Here is a 13862-nt window from a genome sequence, read left to right as displayed (position 1 = left end):
CCCCCCCCCCCCCCCCCCCCCAGTGTTTTTTGGGCCTCATGTTCCATTTGTGGCAGCTTTCTGTCTTTATAAAAGTGGGCACCTGTTACAAGTATATATTTGTTCTCTTTGTGGATGTTTGGAGGGACTTTGGAACTTTGGTGTGTAGGCTCGGTACATGATGCTTTAGCATTCCTGTGGGGGCACTCGGGTTTTAAGAATGGTATTGGCACGTCTGCACTGATGCAAAAGTTGTCTGTGATATGTGGATCTTTTAAAGGTTGCTTAAGATGTGTGATGTGATCCCATTATTAGGATCTATATAAAAATTATCTCCTAGACCAGTGGTTCTCGACCTTCCTAATGCCGCGACCCTTTAACATAGTTCCTCATGTTGTGGTGACCCCCAACCATAAAATTATTTTCATTGCTACTTCATAACTGTAATTTTGCTACTGTTATGAATCGTAATGTAAATATCTGATATGCAGGATGTATTTTCATTGTTACAAATTGAACATAATTAAAGCATAGTGATTAATCACAAAAACAACATGTAATTATATATGTGTTTTCTGATGGTCTTAGGCGACCCCTGTGAAAGGGTCATTCGACCCCCAAAGGGGTCGCGACCCACAGGTTGAGAACCGCAGTCCTAGAACAAGAAGTAGAGAGATGCTAGCTAAGCTGTGGGTGGTTTTCTGCTAGATAGAGAGAATTGGCAGAAGGAAACAATTTAACTTTTCACTTCACATATTTAGGTATTTGGAATTTTTAATTAGCACATATTTTGAAGATTTTAAGAATGGCAAGGAAGCTGTATTTAAAAATTAAATGATTACTTTCCCATTTGAAATAGTAAGAAAATAACTGGTTTGCTTTTTAAATAACTGGTTTGCTCTTTAGGGTGAAATAGTGGTGAAAAATAATAAGCCGACTGACTCTGTAACTGATAATGCTGCTACCAATTCCTCTCCATGTACAGGAGGTAAGAGTGGCTACCAAATACCATTTTCAAAAATCAGTTGTCTGTTTTTAAGTTCATTTTTAGGCTAGTGCAACTTAAATGCTTTTGTCTTAAAGTCTTCTTTAAGGCAGGTGAAAGGTTGTTGATAAACTGACAATATTTTTGGAAGATTGAAGTAGATGAGATATCCATGTATGTGTAAGGAGTGTAGGATAGCAAAGAATTCTAAATGAAATGTTTACTCAGTTCATTGAAAAAATTTATCAACTCAAAAATGGTAGCTTTGATAAGTGTTACCTATACCAGAGGTTCTCGTGGTGTTTGGTCTCAGGAGCCCTTAATACCCTTTACACAGCCCCACAGAGCTTCTGTGTAGACCAGCGGTTGCCGACCGGTAGTCCACGGACCACTGGTGGTCCGTGAGGTCTGAAAGGTTGGTGACCGCTGGTTTAGACCACTGTCAGTATTTGCAATATTTGAAGTTAAACAGAGAAATTTCAAAAATACTTACTAATTCACTTAAAAGTCACATCGCATTTTTATGAAAAATAACTGTTTTCCACAAAAGTAAGGCAGTAAGGAGAGCAGAGTTTGTTTTTTGCAACTCTTCAGTGGCTGGCTCTGTAGATCTGCCTTGCCATTCTGCCTTCTCACTGTCCTACCTTTGCAATCTTTGTAAAAGAGAGGTGGGGAGGGAGAAGAAAGGCAGAGAGAGAGGCAGGTAACACATTCCTACTGTCAGGAAAACAGTTTTGACTTCAAGGGTCCTGGGAGCCTGAGGCCACACTTGGAGAGCTGCCAGTACGCCCTGTCCTGGCTAAGAAGTAATATTCAGAGAGAGTTCAATAGAGTCTGCTCGTGAAATCTTTATAAGTAGCTTTTCCTAGTAGAAGACATTTTCACAAAATTATTCCTGATTTACCCACAGGTATGTTGTCTTTTGCATTCGTATGTTTGGTACAAAGATCTTCACTTACAAAGTTCTCTAAGGGTGTGTAGCCCTGTGGTGACAGGAACAGTCAGTGTCTTATCGTCTGGGGTAGCCACAGGTGCTGACATGCCTTGCCGTGTCCTGATGGCTTTCCTTTTGTTTTGTCTGTATATAGAGTTTCATGGGCACCTAAGGAGTAGTGTGGCTGTGCTTATGCCTCTGCTCTAAAAAGAAATAAATTTCCAGTTATTGTGATAGCTGAAGTCTAGTGACCTTTGACTTCTGCTGTTAAAGATACACATCAAGGTTAGTAGGGCGAATATTTGATCTTTAGCTCGTTAATTCCGTGTGTTTGCCACGTGGACGTAATTGAGGATTGCTGTTTTTTAACCGAACAACCCCAAGTGAAAACTAGTTTCTAGGATGATCGGTTAACCTAACAAGTAAATTCAGCATGCATGTTCCAAGGAAAACACGTTTAGTGAATATCGGCCTTCCCAAGAGAATGTTTTGAACAGCCTAAATTTAATTATGCCTGAGTAATTCTCTCACCTGATGCATGTGTGGAATCTCTAAGGAGTTTGTGTTTGCTGTTGAGACTGTTCCCCAATTGTGGTTATCTCTGAGCAGAGTTATCCTGGACGCCAATGGGTTATGTTGTCCGTCAGACGTTACCTACAGAGTCATCATCAGCCCCTAGAATTGTTACTTCTGTGATAAACCTAAAGACGGTTGTTTCATCAGCAGATCCTAAAAATGGTAGCAAATCATCTTCTCAAGTTTTATCTTCGGATCCGTCCTACAACAGAGAGAAACCCATTGTCCACTCAACAAAAAAGGTATGCATCCATTCAGATAATGGGGGTCTCCTGTACCGCTGGCTGGACTTCTATTTGTTTCTCAAATCCTGACTGGCAGTGTTTCATTCTGTACTGCGGGTGTCACCTGAGTTAGTTGCTTGAACCTTGAAAAAAAGAATAGGCCCTCGGCAAGGAATACAAGTGGCAGCTTTGCATGAGTGAGGAGGCACACTCCAGGCCAGTGGGCTTACATAGCTGTGGCCCATTCTGACTTCTTTCAATGAGAGAAGCTGGCAGAAATGTATACTCTGGTGCTGCATTCTTTCTCCCAGTCTCTGTTTATTGAGTTTAAATCAATTTCCTTTTACCTGCCAGGGGACTGAGAGCACAGTAATTCAAGTCCATGTTTTTACATTCACTTGGTATATGTTACTGATTCTTGGTTGATTCCAGCTTACATACTGTAAGGTAGCATTTTAGAATCTATTTTTTCCTTTTAGTTCTAATCAGTTTAAGCTGTCATTTTTATTGATCCCTAGATTTGTATCTTGAAGAGCCTTTTTCATTAGTCTCGATTCTGTTCCTGATTTTCAGTGTACTGATAGATTCCTGTAGGTGGATGTTGGTTGCATTTCTTTAGTGTGGGGGTTCCCAGTGTTGGGGTGTGAGTCTGCTTTTTGATGTCCAAAGTGTCACAAATATCCTGCCCACGTGGGCGCTGTGCGCTGGTGCCTGGTTGATTGAGGAAATGTGCAGGCGACAGTGAGAGTGGGGCAGGCCTGTGTGCTGTCCCACACAGCTTGGTGCGCTCATTTGAGAACAGGTGCAGGTCAGACCCCTCTGGTACACCGCTAGCTCCCAGGCCCCGCCGACCTCCGGGCACTGGCTGCTCAGGCCCCTCTGGCTGCAGCCACCACGTTACTCTCTGAAGTGGTTTTCCAGATAGTTAGCAGATTTTTTAATTTCTAAGAATCGTTTTTAAAAGGACGATCCCCTGTAATCTTCTAACCTATATTGCTTTTCATTATACACAGGAGGGATGATAGGGATCATAATGGCTTTTTCCTTTAAAACTTTCAGGGTTGTAAGTTTTTATTACCAAAATAACAAATATAATGCTAAAAGGATCTAGTTATGGAAAAGGTCATCATTCCCATACCTCTTTGTGCCCCCCAAGCCCCCAAGGAAGCCTGCATTTCCAACGTGGTATGTACCCTACCTCAGGTTCCTGAAAACATAAACAAATAGGGTGTTTTTTGTGTGTTTTTTAACTTTTTCCCCCTTAACAAAAATATGGTCGTTTTATACACATTGCCCTATCCACTTTACAAAACATAGACAGCCCCCCACCCCCACCCCAGGTCAGTAGATAAACACTCTTTAATGGCCACTAAGGCTTTTAGCTGTGAAGGCTAAGTGCCCATTGAGGATAAAACAAGGTCCCTGAAAACCTTGAGAACCCCATTTGGATGCAGAGGGACAGTGCTGTGCAGACAGGTGCAGAAGCTGTCAGGTAGCAAGGAGGGTGGAGAAGGAGAGGCCAGACAGAGTAGGGAGACTGGAGCTGAAATGGGGGTGCAGTCTTAGCCTCAACCTGTGTGAGTGATAGTGCGAAAGCCCTGAGGCCACAGTGTGGGGGACCGGGACCGGGACTGGGAAAGGCCAGCCTGAGGCGAGGGTGGGATACTAACGTCACATTCAGGATGTCTGGGATGGACCAGACGTTCTGATTTGAAGGCTGTACAGGTGACTGTCATGTGCAGTCAGTTGTAGGAACCCCTGGGCCCTGGTGATGGAGATGGCACACCTGGATCTGTGAAGGGACTTCAAGTCGGAATTAATAGAATTATTAACCTGGCCTCCGTGGGCTGAAAACTGGGTTCTGTCTAAATCTACCAGTTTCAAAATATTGAACACAACTATTTTCACAGATTTTTTTTTCCTTCCGAATTATTCTCCAGAATGCTAGCTTTTTAGAAAATAGAGAATGAAGAGGCAAACTATGAATAAAATTGCCATGTGATTATACAAATTGATAACTTAATTTTGCTCTAATACATGGAATTAAACATTCAATTGAATGTCCTAAAAACCCTTGATTTTGTTTTTGTTTCTAGTGCAAAGCATCACAAGGTGGTGATTCTGAGCAAAATGAAGCCTCAAGAAAGAATAAGAAAAAGAAAGAAAAGTTTAAATCAAAATACGAAATCCACACAGCGCAAGAGCCACCACGGATTGAAGTACATATTCCCCTTTGTGTGATGTATGGGTCCGTCTCAATAGAAATGTGGGTTCACTGGTTTCCTAAGTGAAAATTTTCAACGCTTTCTTTAATAATAGCCCACCTAGTGCTGAAGAAAAGGCCATTATCCATTTTCTTCGCATCTTCATTTTGGCCAGTGAAGAAAGCCTCATAGCAGGCACTCAATAAACATTGGGGTCTAGAGACAAAACTCTTACTTGAAATGCAATCGTTTATACACCATAGTACTAATATTTGTCTCCCATAAATATCTGCTTTACATGTTTTTTTTGTCACTTTGGCGTCCTGGCTTTTGCAGGGCCTCCTTTTCTATCCAGAAATCTTATTATAATGTGCTTCACTAGAGAGAGAAATTTAAAATACCCAGGAGCCATCATGGGCCCTGGTCACAAGAATGTCATGGACTTGCAAAAGCACTCTTTACATTGTTGTCCTTGTGGTACTCCAAGAATGTCCCTGTCCTCCAGGCTCGAACCCTGTTTCTCCCGGGTCTGCGCTAGTAGACTCAGCAGCGTGGCTCCTGGGGCCTGCAGGAGGTCAGCGGTGCTGCCTGGGTGTCCCGCTTAGGGTCAAGCCGAGGCTTCCCCTCAACCTGGGGGTTCCCAAGGCTCTTGAAACATTCCCTTGAGAATGGTGGGTTGTATTTGAAGGACTATGATCATGGCATAGCATTATGGTTTGGCCAATACATATTTCATATTTCTGCCCTTCTCACATAACTTCTCCAAGGCACCTAAAATGTTGACAGAGCACGCAAGACATTTTAAATGATGTAAATGTGGTGGAGAGGCCTGTTGTATGTCCCCCCGCCCTCCCCTATTTTCCAGCCTGGGTTCAGCAACATGACAGGACACTGACATGCCCTGAGTCTGGATTGATGCAAAGTGCGAAGTGTAATTGAAGGGTGGTTGTTGAACACTATCATGCCATGGTCATTAGGGGCAGTCTGTGGGCTCCTTGGGGTCCCCACTCTTGCTCTGTGGAGCAGGAGATTAGAACTATGGTCTTTAAATTGGTTCTAAGTAAAATTAAGCTGAAGCCCTTATGATACAGTTTTTGGCCTGTTTTGTATCAACCTTTGAGCCCTTCCGTGGGAACTTAAAGTAGAATATGTGAGCAAGGAGAAGGCTTCACTTGGGCATACTTGGGTCTCACGATTCATGAAGCGCTAAAGGGTGTGTGGTTTACTTAGGATACTGAAGAGTTTCCCATTCTGGCAGTTGCATCTGAAAGAAGAGACAGAGTAGAGTCACGGAAATGTCAATCTAAGCAGCAGCCACAGGTAAATTTTAGATTGAAACCCACAATTGCTTTAGGCTTAACTTTTCTTGCTAAACTGACTCTTAAGACAAAACTGCTTTCCAGACTTCTTTGTGGAGACCGGTTTTGTTTTTATTTCTTCCTTCATTGGAGGCATTCGGTATGTTGAAGCAGAACTGCTTTTCGGCTAAAACACTGTCACTTTTGTAATAAGACTGTTGGTAATTACCACTGCTGTATCAGAAAGGAGGCAAACACGTACTGCCTGTGAGACTGATTTAAAGAAAAACTGGTGATTCCCTGTATTCAGGAACCAAGAATTCCGTTGTGAGGCAGTAGTGTCCAACAGAAGGAAAACAACCGAGCCGTCCAGTTTCACTCTAAGTAGTCAGACAGGCGGGAGAGCTGCTGCTCCTTGTCCCCCGCCCCGTGGGCTCAAGAATGACCTGAAGGCTCATGATCTAATTGGGGAACTTCGGTGCTTTGGGCAGGTTCATTGTCATTTTGCCTTTCAAATCGGGGTAACGGTTCATATTTGTGGAAGGAAGAATTCTACACCCTTGTGTGAATTAACTTTGCATTACCATGTTATGACGTACCCACCTGTACTGCACCGAGTGCTGCCCTCATGTGAGCCCTCAGCCAGTGGGTATGGTGTCAGGGACGAGAACAGTGGGCAGGAGAGCAGCAGTGACGGTGCTAAAGCACGTGCCACAACCTGCCTGCACAGCTTTCATTACTGTCTTACACCCAGAGCCCAACTGTGTCAGAAGTCACATTTCCTGAGAGCACCTCCAACTTTGTGTCTAAATGTAGCACTCACCTGCTAGGTGTGATGTGACTTGGGTAAATCTGTTTCATGGCAGCTGATTGGCTCACTTGGGCAATTGAAGAATGAATGGAGCTAACAAGGCATTAATACTGACCAGTTAGCCTCACATACAGCAAACTGTTACAGCCAAAGACTTTATACAAGGGTTGGTTTCTTGTCTGTAGATGTACACTGATACAGGGGAGATGTAGACAATTGTAGGTGGTTTAACGTAACCCAGTGTTCTGAGAAGAGAAGGAGGAAAGAACCCCGGTGGTAATAGCAGAGAATGTGGGGATTGCTTGGGTTTTTCTCTTTATTTAAGATTTTTACAGTCTCTAAATCTATTTCATTTTATCTTTATATGATTTTTTTGTCATAGGATGAAAAACACAGCTTGTAAAATGTATTATTATAAATAAACTTACGATTTTTGAACTTTTTAGAATAATTTTAAAAGTGGAAAGAAGAGCCAAACTCCAGTACAGTTGGATTTGGGGGGAATGCTGACAGCACTGGAAAAGAAGCAGCACTCCCAGAATGCAAAGCAGTCCTCCAAACCAGTGGTGTTTTCAGGTAAAAGGGCCTTTTAATCTCAAACGATTGGAAGTTGTTTTTCAGATAGACTATTTTGTGACTTTTCTTCTGTAATCAAAAGTCATTTATACACAAAACAGTATGGTACTGGAATAAGGAGAGACAAACCATTGGAATAGAAATGGGAGTCCAGAAGTAAACTCGCATATGCATGGCTGGTGGGTTGTTGACAGGAGTGCTGAGTTCATTAAAAGAACAAAGAACATTCTCTTAAAAATTGGTTCTGGGACAACTGGATTTCCACATATTAAAGAATAGAGTTGGACCCTCACATAAACAGAAATGAACTCAAAATGGACCAATGACCAAATTATGAGAGCTAAAATTGTAACACTCTGAGAAGAAAACAGGTAAATTTCCATGCTCTTGAATTAGACATTGGATTTTTAGTTCGGACACCAAAAGGACAGGCAGCAAAAGTATTAAAAATAGGTTAATTGGATTTCATCAAAATTAAAAACATCTGTGTACCAAAGGACATTATCAAGAAAGTGAAAAAACAACTTACAGAATGGGAGAAAATATTTGAAAATCATATCTGGTAAGCGTTTGATCTCTGATATATAAGAACTACAACTCAGTAACAAACTCAAAAAATGGGCTAAAATACTTAAAAAGACATTTCTCCACAAGAAGATACACAAATGGCCAGTAGCACATGAACAGATATTTATCATCATTGGTCATTAGAGAAATGCAAGTCAAAACCTCAGTGAGGTAGTTCTTCATACCTCCTCTGTAGCTATAAGCAAAACCACAAAAATGACCAGTGCTGGTGAGGATGTGGAGGACTTGGAGCCCTGTTAAACTGCTGGTGGGAATGTAAAATGATGCAGCTACTTTTGAAAACAGTCTGGGGGTTCTTCAGAATGGGGAATAGAGTTGCCATTGTCCGAGCAATTCCACTCCTCTGTGTTTATCCAAAATAATTAAAAACAGATACAGACATTTGAACACCAGTATTCATAGCAGTATTAGTTATAATAGCCAAATGGTAGAAACACCCCAAATATATATCAACAGATGAATGGATAAACAAAATGTGGACATTCTGACATATGCTACAACGTGGACAAACTTGAAAACATGTTAAGTGAAATATGCCAGTCACAAAAGGAAAAAATATTGTATGATTCCACTACATTAACTTTCTAGAATAGGCAAATTCATAGAAAATAGAGTATAGGTTACCAGGAGTTGAGGGGAGAGGGAATGTTGAGTTCCTGTTTAAGGGGGACAGATTTTCAGTTTGGGACATGAAAAAGTTACAGAGATGGGTAGTGGTCATGGTTGCACAACTTTGTGAACGTAATTGATGCCACTGAATTGTGCACTTAAAAACTCAAAATAGTAGATTTTATGTTACATATATTTTACCATAACCATTGAAAAGTTAAGTATGATTTTAAGACATAGATATGGTGGCATTGTGTACCTGAAAATCTCATGATGCATAAGTGCCCTGTACAGCTTTAAATAAAGCTGAACCTGGCAGAAATGAATTACCTGCCTGTCCCTGGGTTGCACCTCATAACAGTGTCGGCTCAGTTCTGATAACACCATTCTCGCCTCTGAAAAGCCTCAGAGAGCCAAGATGTTAAAATTGGCAATTTGTCAACAAAAGAAGATGCACAATTGCCACCTATAGTCTTTTAAGTATGTTTCCTCCTTCTGAGGTAGTTTATTAATTTATTTTAAAAAGAAAAACGTAGGCACCCAAGGAAATAATTAAGGAGCTTTTTTATCCTGAAGTATTTTTATAATTAAAAAAATTATTGTTTAAAGTATTACATATGTCTCCTTCCCCAATCGACCCGCCACCCCCACCCCTCAGGACAGTCCCCCACTGCCCCAGTGTCTGTGTCATTGGTTATGCTAATATGCATGCATACAAGACCTTTGGTTGATGTCTTACTTGCCTTCCCTCTGAGGTTGTACAGTCTGTTCAGTGTTTGTCTCTGGTTCTATTTTTGTTCATCGGTTTATGTTGTTCATTATATCCCACATATGAGGGAGATCATGTGATACTTATCTTTCTCTGACTGGCGTATTTTTCTTAGCATAATGCTCTCCAGCTCCATCCATGCTGTTGCAAATGGTAAAAGTTCCATTGATTTTTTAGAGAGTGGAGGGGAGTGAGGAGGGAGGGGAAGGCGAGATAAAGGGAGAGAGACATCGATTGGTTGCCTCCTGCATGCACCCTGACTGAGGCTGGGGATCGAGCCTGCAACTGAAGTACATGCCCTTGATTCTTAGGTCCATGGGCCAACCCTTGGACCTAACCACTAAGCCACCCAGCCGAGGCTTGTTATGTATTTTTTGTTGATATGGTCAGTCAGGTGTGGCCACAGGAGGAAGCACAGGAGAAGCTCAAGAAAAGGCAACGCTTATCCTACTCCCAGGTCCTGGAGACAGGAGACACAGCATGCAGGGCCACATGGAGAAGACCAGGTGGGCAGGAGGGAGGGGGGGTTAGGCCAGAGCCTTTATTGGGGCTTCCACTGGGAAGGGCCCTCCTTGCCCAGGTCCCCCGTTAACACTCTGGCAAGTTGCATGGCACGGGGTGCAGACAGGAGGGGCAGGGCTGGAGGGCTGCAGTGGGCGGTGCAGGGGCCCAGTGGGGGTCCTGAACTCACAGGTGGCATCGGGATGGGAGAGCACACCTATGTGAGCAGGGTTGGTATGACTCATTCTTCAGGAAAAGCCAATGACAAGAACCAAGCCAGTTACACATACATTTCAAACATAATGGTGGGAGCAGGTTTCCACAGATAAACGGCAGCTGTGCGGTGGCCAAGGCTGGACATGGCCCAGAGCAAGGGCACGGTGGACTCGTTCCACCCTGTAGCAGAGAACCCGACAGGTGAGATTGCATGGCTACAAAGCACTGGTAACGGAAATGCCATGCTGACAGAATGTGGGTCAGTACATTTGGGAGATTCTTGATGGTTGGTGAAGCTGGGCAGTGGGTACATGGGTTTTGTTGTTACTCTGTTCTCTTTGCTGTATGTTGGAAATTTTCCTAATTATAAAGTACAGGGACGCATACACAGATGAACTGTTTCCTGGGAGGAGGAATAAGGGGTAGGAAGTAGAGCCATCATATGTGCAGACCACCAGAAGTGCCCTCAGCAAGTAAGGTCACACATTAATAGACTTCACTGAGAAACAAGAGACTTCATAGAGGGATAGGAAGACGATTCTTCCTAAATTCATTGACACTTTCTTTGGAGCCTCACCGAAAGGTACTGTTTCACTGGCGGCGTTGCCCGAGACCGTCCACGGGGCAGTTGGCTGCAGGGATGGCGCCGGGCCTCCCTGAGCCCCGCATCCTCACTGTGTTGCAGTCGGGGCAGTTCCTGTTCTCTCCAAAGAGGCCACGTTGGGGAAGAAGGGCCACCGCTTCAGCCAGGTGAAGACCCCGCACAACCCCCTGGACTCCAGCGCTCCCCTGATGAAGAAGGGGAAGCAGAGGGAGGTCCCCAGAGCCAAGAAGCCGACATCATTGAAGAAGGTGAGTGATGAAACCGGCCCTAGAGCAGCGGTCACCAGCTGGTGGTCCGTGAGGTCCGAAAGGTTGGCGACCGCTGCCCTAGAAAGCCTGGTGTTCTCCAGCTCTGAGGCTTCAGGTCTTCAGGGTTGAGGTGAAAGTGGCGTCGTGGGGCATGCGAAGTGGTGTGCCGGGTTTTTTTTGGTTCTTGTTTTTTTAATTCTCACCGAGGACATGCCTGGGGGATGAGGGGAGGAGAGAGAGCGTGCGCGCTCTATGTGAGAAAGGTTGCCTTCCTTACTTGCCTCCACCGGGGGAGTGACCCAGCAGCCTTGCAGTTATCAGGACAACACTCCACCAACCGAGCTTCTGGTGCCTCTGCTTCCGGGGTCTGTGCGGCCGGGCGGAGGGAAGCCATTTTTTAAATACTTTGCAGTGACATGGACAGAAAATGAGAAATGGGGAGTTATATTCTCCTTATTTACTTGATGACTTCATCCCACCTGAGGCGAATCTGCTGTTCAGATTCGGTGAATATTGGACACTTCCTGGCAGATTCTCAGTCCGGGCTGTTGCACAGGTTTCTTCATTGAATTCTCCGCAGCCTGAGGTGTGTGGTCAGTCTCAGGTGGGGAACAGGTGTCTTGCCTGAGGCCAGGTGCCTGTCGAGCTGCACCGTTGCCTCAGAACCCAGGTTGCACACAACCTGCTCGGTGCACCTGAGCGAGGGGACATGATGCTCCTGGGCCAACCCCCGGGCCGGGGTGGCGCCATGTTGCCGCTGTGAAGGCATGATGGGCACCTGCCAGTAAGCCGACCTCGGGTGGTTTATTTTGCAAAAGAGCTTATTTGTAAGTACAAGTATTTAGGTGCTTTAATCATTTATTCAATTTTAAAGATTATTTTGAAAGAACGGGAGGAGAGAAAGCAGCAGCGTCTCCAGGAAAATGCTGTGAGCCCCACTCTGGCCAGTGACGATGTGCAAGATGTAGAGAGTGGTGACGACCTGGCTCTGGAGCAGGAGGAGCCCACAGGTACCAGTTCTGTTGTTTGCGCCTTCAGTTGGGGCAACCATGTGCAGCAGACCCCCCGGGATTCCGCCAGCCTCCGCCACTAGCGTGCAGAAGTTTTCAGACACCCAGCTGGACAGTGAGAGGCTGTCCCCATGGACAGTGGGGGTCTGTGCGGGCAGGGGATGAGGCCCCAAGTTTGATCTGTGTGGCATTGGATGGTCCTGGTGACTTGAAGTAGCTTTGAGGATTAGCCCCATCACCTGCAATGCCGTTTTCCCATGAGTGTGCGAGACACAGTGCCATGAAAACAACGTGTTTAGTAACTTTTTATTAAATGACACTCGGAAAAGCGCAGATCCTAAGCATATAGCTTGATGACTGCACAGACGAGCACAGCACCAACATCAGGAGCAGAGCAGCCACGCACAGTCCCCCTGGCCCGGCCCAGGGCCTGCCCAACCACAGCCCCGGTGAGCGTTCGGGCTTCCTTCCCAGGGAGTCTTGCAGTGGTGTCTCTCTGGCCAGCAGTCTGTGCCCATGGGGCAATCCCGATTGTCACTGCTGTGCAGCGACCAGATGTAGGAGTGTGCCACGGTGCCATTTCGTCAGCCGTGGCCCGTTTGAAATGAATAAAACTAAAAAAAAAAAAAAAAGACGGTGCCCTTTTATGTAATGATGTTTACTTTGAATTTATATTAGTTCACACAAACACTCCATCCATGCTTTTGTTCCGGCCCTCCGGTCCAGTTTAAGAACCCATTGTGGCCCTTGAGTCAAAGTTTGCCCACCCCTGGATTAGACGCAGTCCCTGTGGCAGTTTGGGGAGAGTGTGCAGAGGGCGTGAGCGCTCCTTCCTGCGCCATTTCCCCAGGCAGGTGGCAGGTGGGTCCACTGCCATCAGACTTGGAGGCTCCTGCCAGACAGGCTGCCAGGTGCTACCAGTTCCGCCCACTGGGGAGAGGGCATTGCATTTGTTGTGTCTGCCATCCTGGCTGGTGTGATGTGTGCTCCCAGATCCCTTCTCTGGTGAGCTGGAGCCTCCCATGAGCTCTGGAAATGTCTAGAAGGAACATTTGGGGGACCTGAGCCATTATGGAATCCTGTCTGATGTGTTTAAACACACCCTTTGAGGTTCTCATAGTTTAGATATTTGAGTTCAGCTCTGATTTAAGGATTATTTGATAAGGGAATAGTCTCAAGCATTTAAGTGCAAAAAATTCAGAACTAAAAACCTGCTTTTTAAATTTCCTGGTAGGAACTTCAGGTTAATTTTCAAAATTAAAATATAAATTTGGCCACTGAACTGCACACTTAAAAATGGTTGAAATGTAAATTTTATAAATATTTTGCCACAATAAAAATAACTAAGTTGGGTTCAGAAAGACACCTGCAGGAAGAACAGAAAGTTGCCGAGTTCTTCCTTTTCCCCCCAGCCATTCCCATCTCTGCTGCCAGCCGCAGTGCTCAGCAGCCCTGCTTGGTGCGGCGGGTGTGGGGTGCCTCTGGCTGCCCTGGTGACACTGCCCGGCCCCAGCCCCACAGGTGCTGTGCTGTGACCTGCTTTTCTGTGATGCTCCGGCGGGAGCAGAAGCACCCATGTGCTCCTCTCCTGCGGGGGAGAGCCAGTCAGAAGAGCCGCTGGGAGCTGAGATCCATAAGGAGGCGGCGACCTGCTCCCTGGCTCCCGAAGGTGCCACCTGCCCCAAGATCCACAGCCGGAGGTTCAGGGAGTGAGTAAGCCCGTGGGGCTG

General features: G+C 45.1%; 1 protein-coding gene across 8 annotated transcripts in view; it reads left to right on the top strand.

The window, feature by feature from the left end:
* Window positions 1–13862, top strand: part of SECISBP2 (SECIS binding protein 2) — a 40052-nt gene that overhangs the window by 11999 nt on the left and 14191 nt on the right. For 3 of the 8 annotated variants that reach the window (XM_006753220.2, XM_006753226.2, XM_006753225.2), the window contains exons 5-12: window positions 886–967; window positions 2508–2716; window positions 4795–4917; window positions 6133–6222; window positions 7458–7587; window positions 10956–11122; window positions 11997–12132; window positions 13646–13841. In XM_006753220.2, coding sequence (XP_006753283.1) covers window positions 886–967; window positions 2508–2716; window positions 4795–4917; window positions 6133–6222; window positions 7458–7587; window positions 10956–11122; window positions 11997–12132; window positions 13646–13841 — 1133 coding nt within the window. The remainder of the gene's footprint in view (window positions 1–885; window positions 968–2507; window positions 2717–4794; window positions 4918–6132; window positions 6223–7457; window positions 7588–10955; window positions 11123–11996; window positions 12133–13645; window positions 13842–13862) is intronic. The other 5 variants (XM_006753223.2, XM_006753222.2, XM_015561301.1 and 2 more) reach the window with 5 other exon arrangements.

This window comes from Myotis davidii, unplaced genomic scaffold, assembly GCF_000327345.1.
Source record: "Myotis davidii unplaced genomic scaffold, ASM32734v1 scaffold750, whole genome shotgun sequence".
In the NCBI taxonomy this organism is placed as follows: domain Eukaryota; kingdom Metazoa; phylum Chordata; class Mammalia; order Chiroptera; family Vespertilionidae; genus Myotis; species Myotis davidii.
Note: the sequence above shows the minus strand (reverse complement) of the source record. Positions and strands in the feature narration are given on the sequence as shown.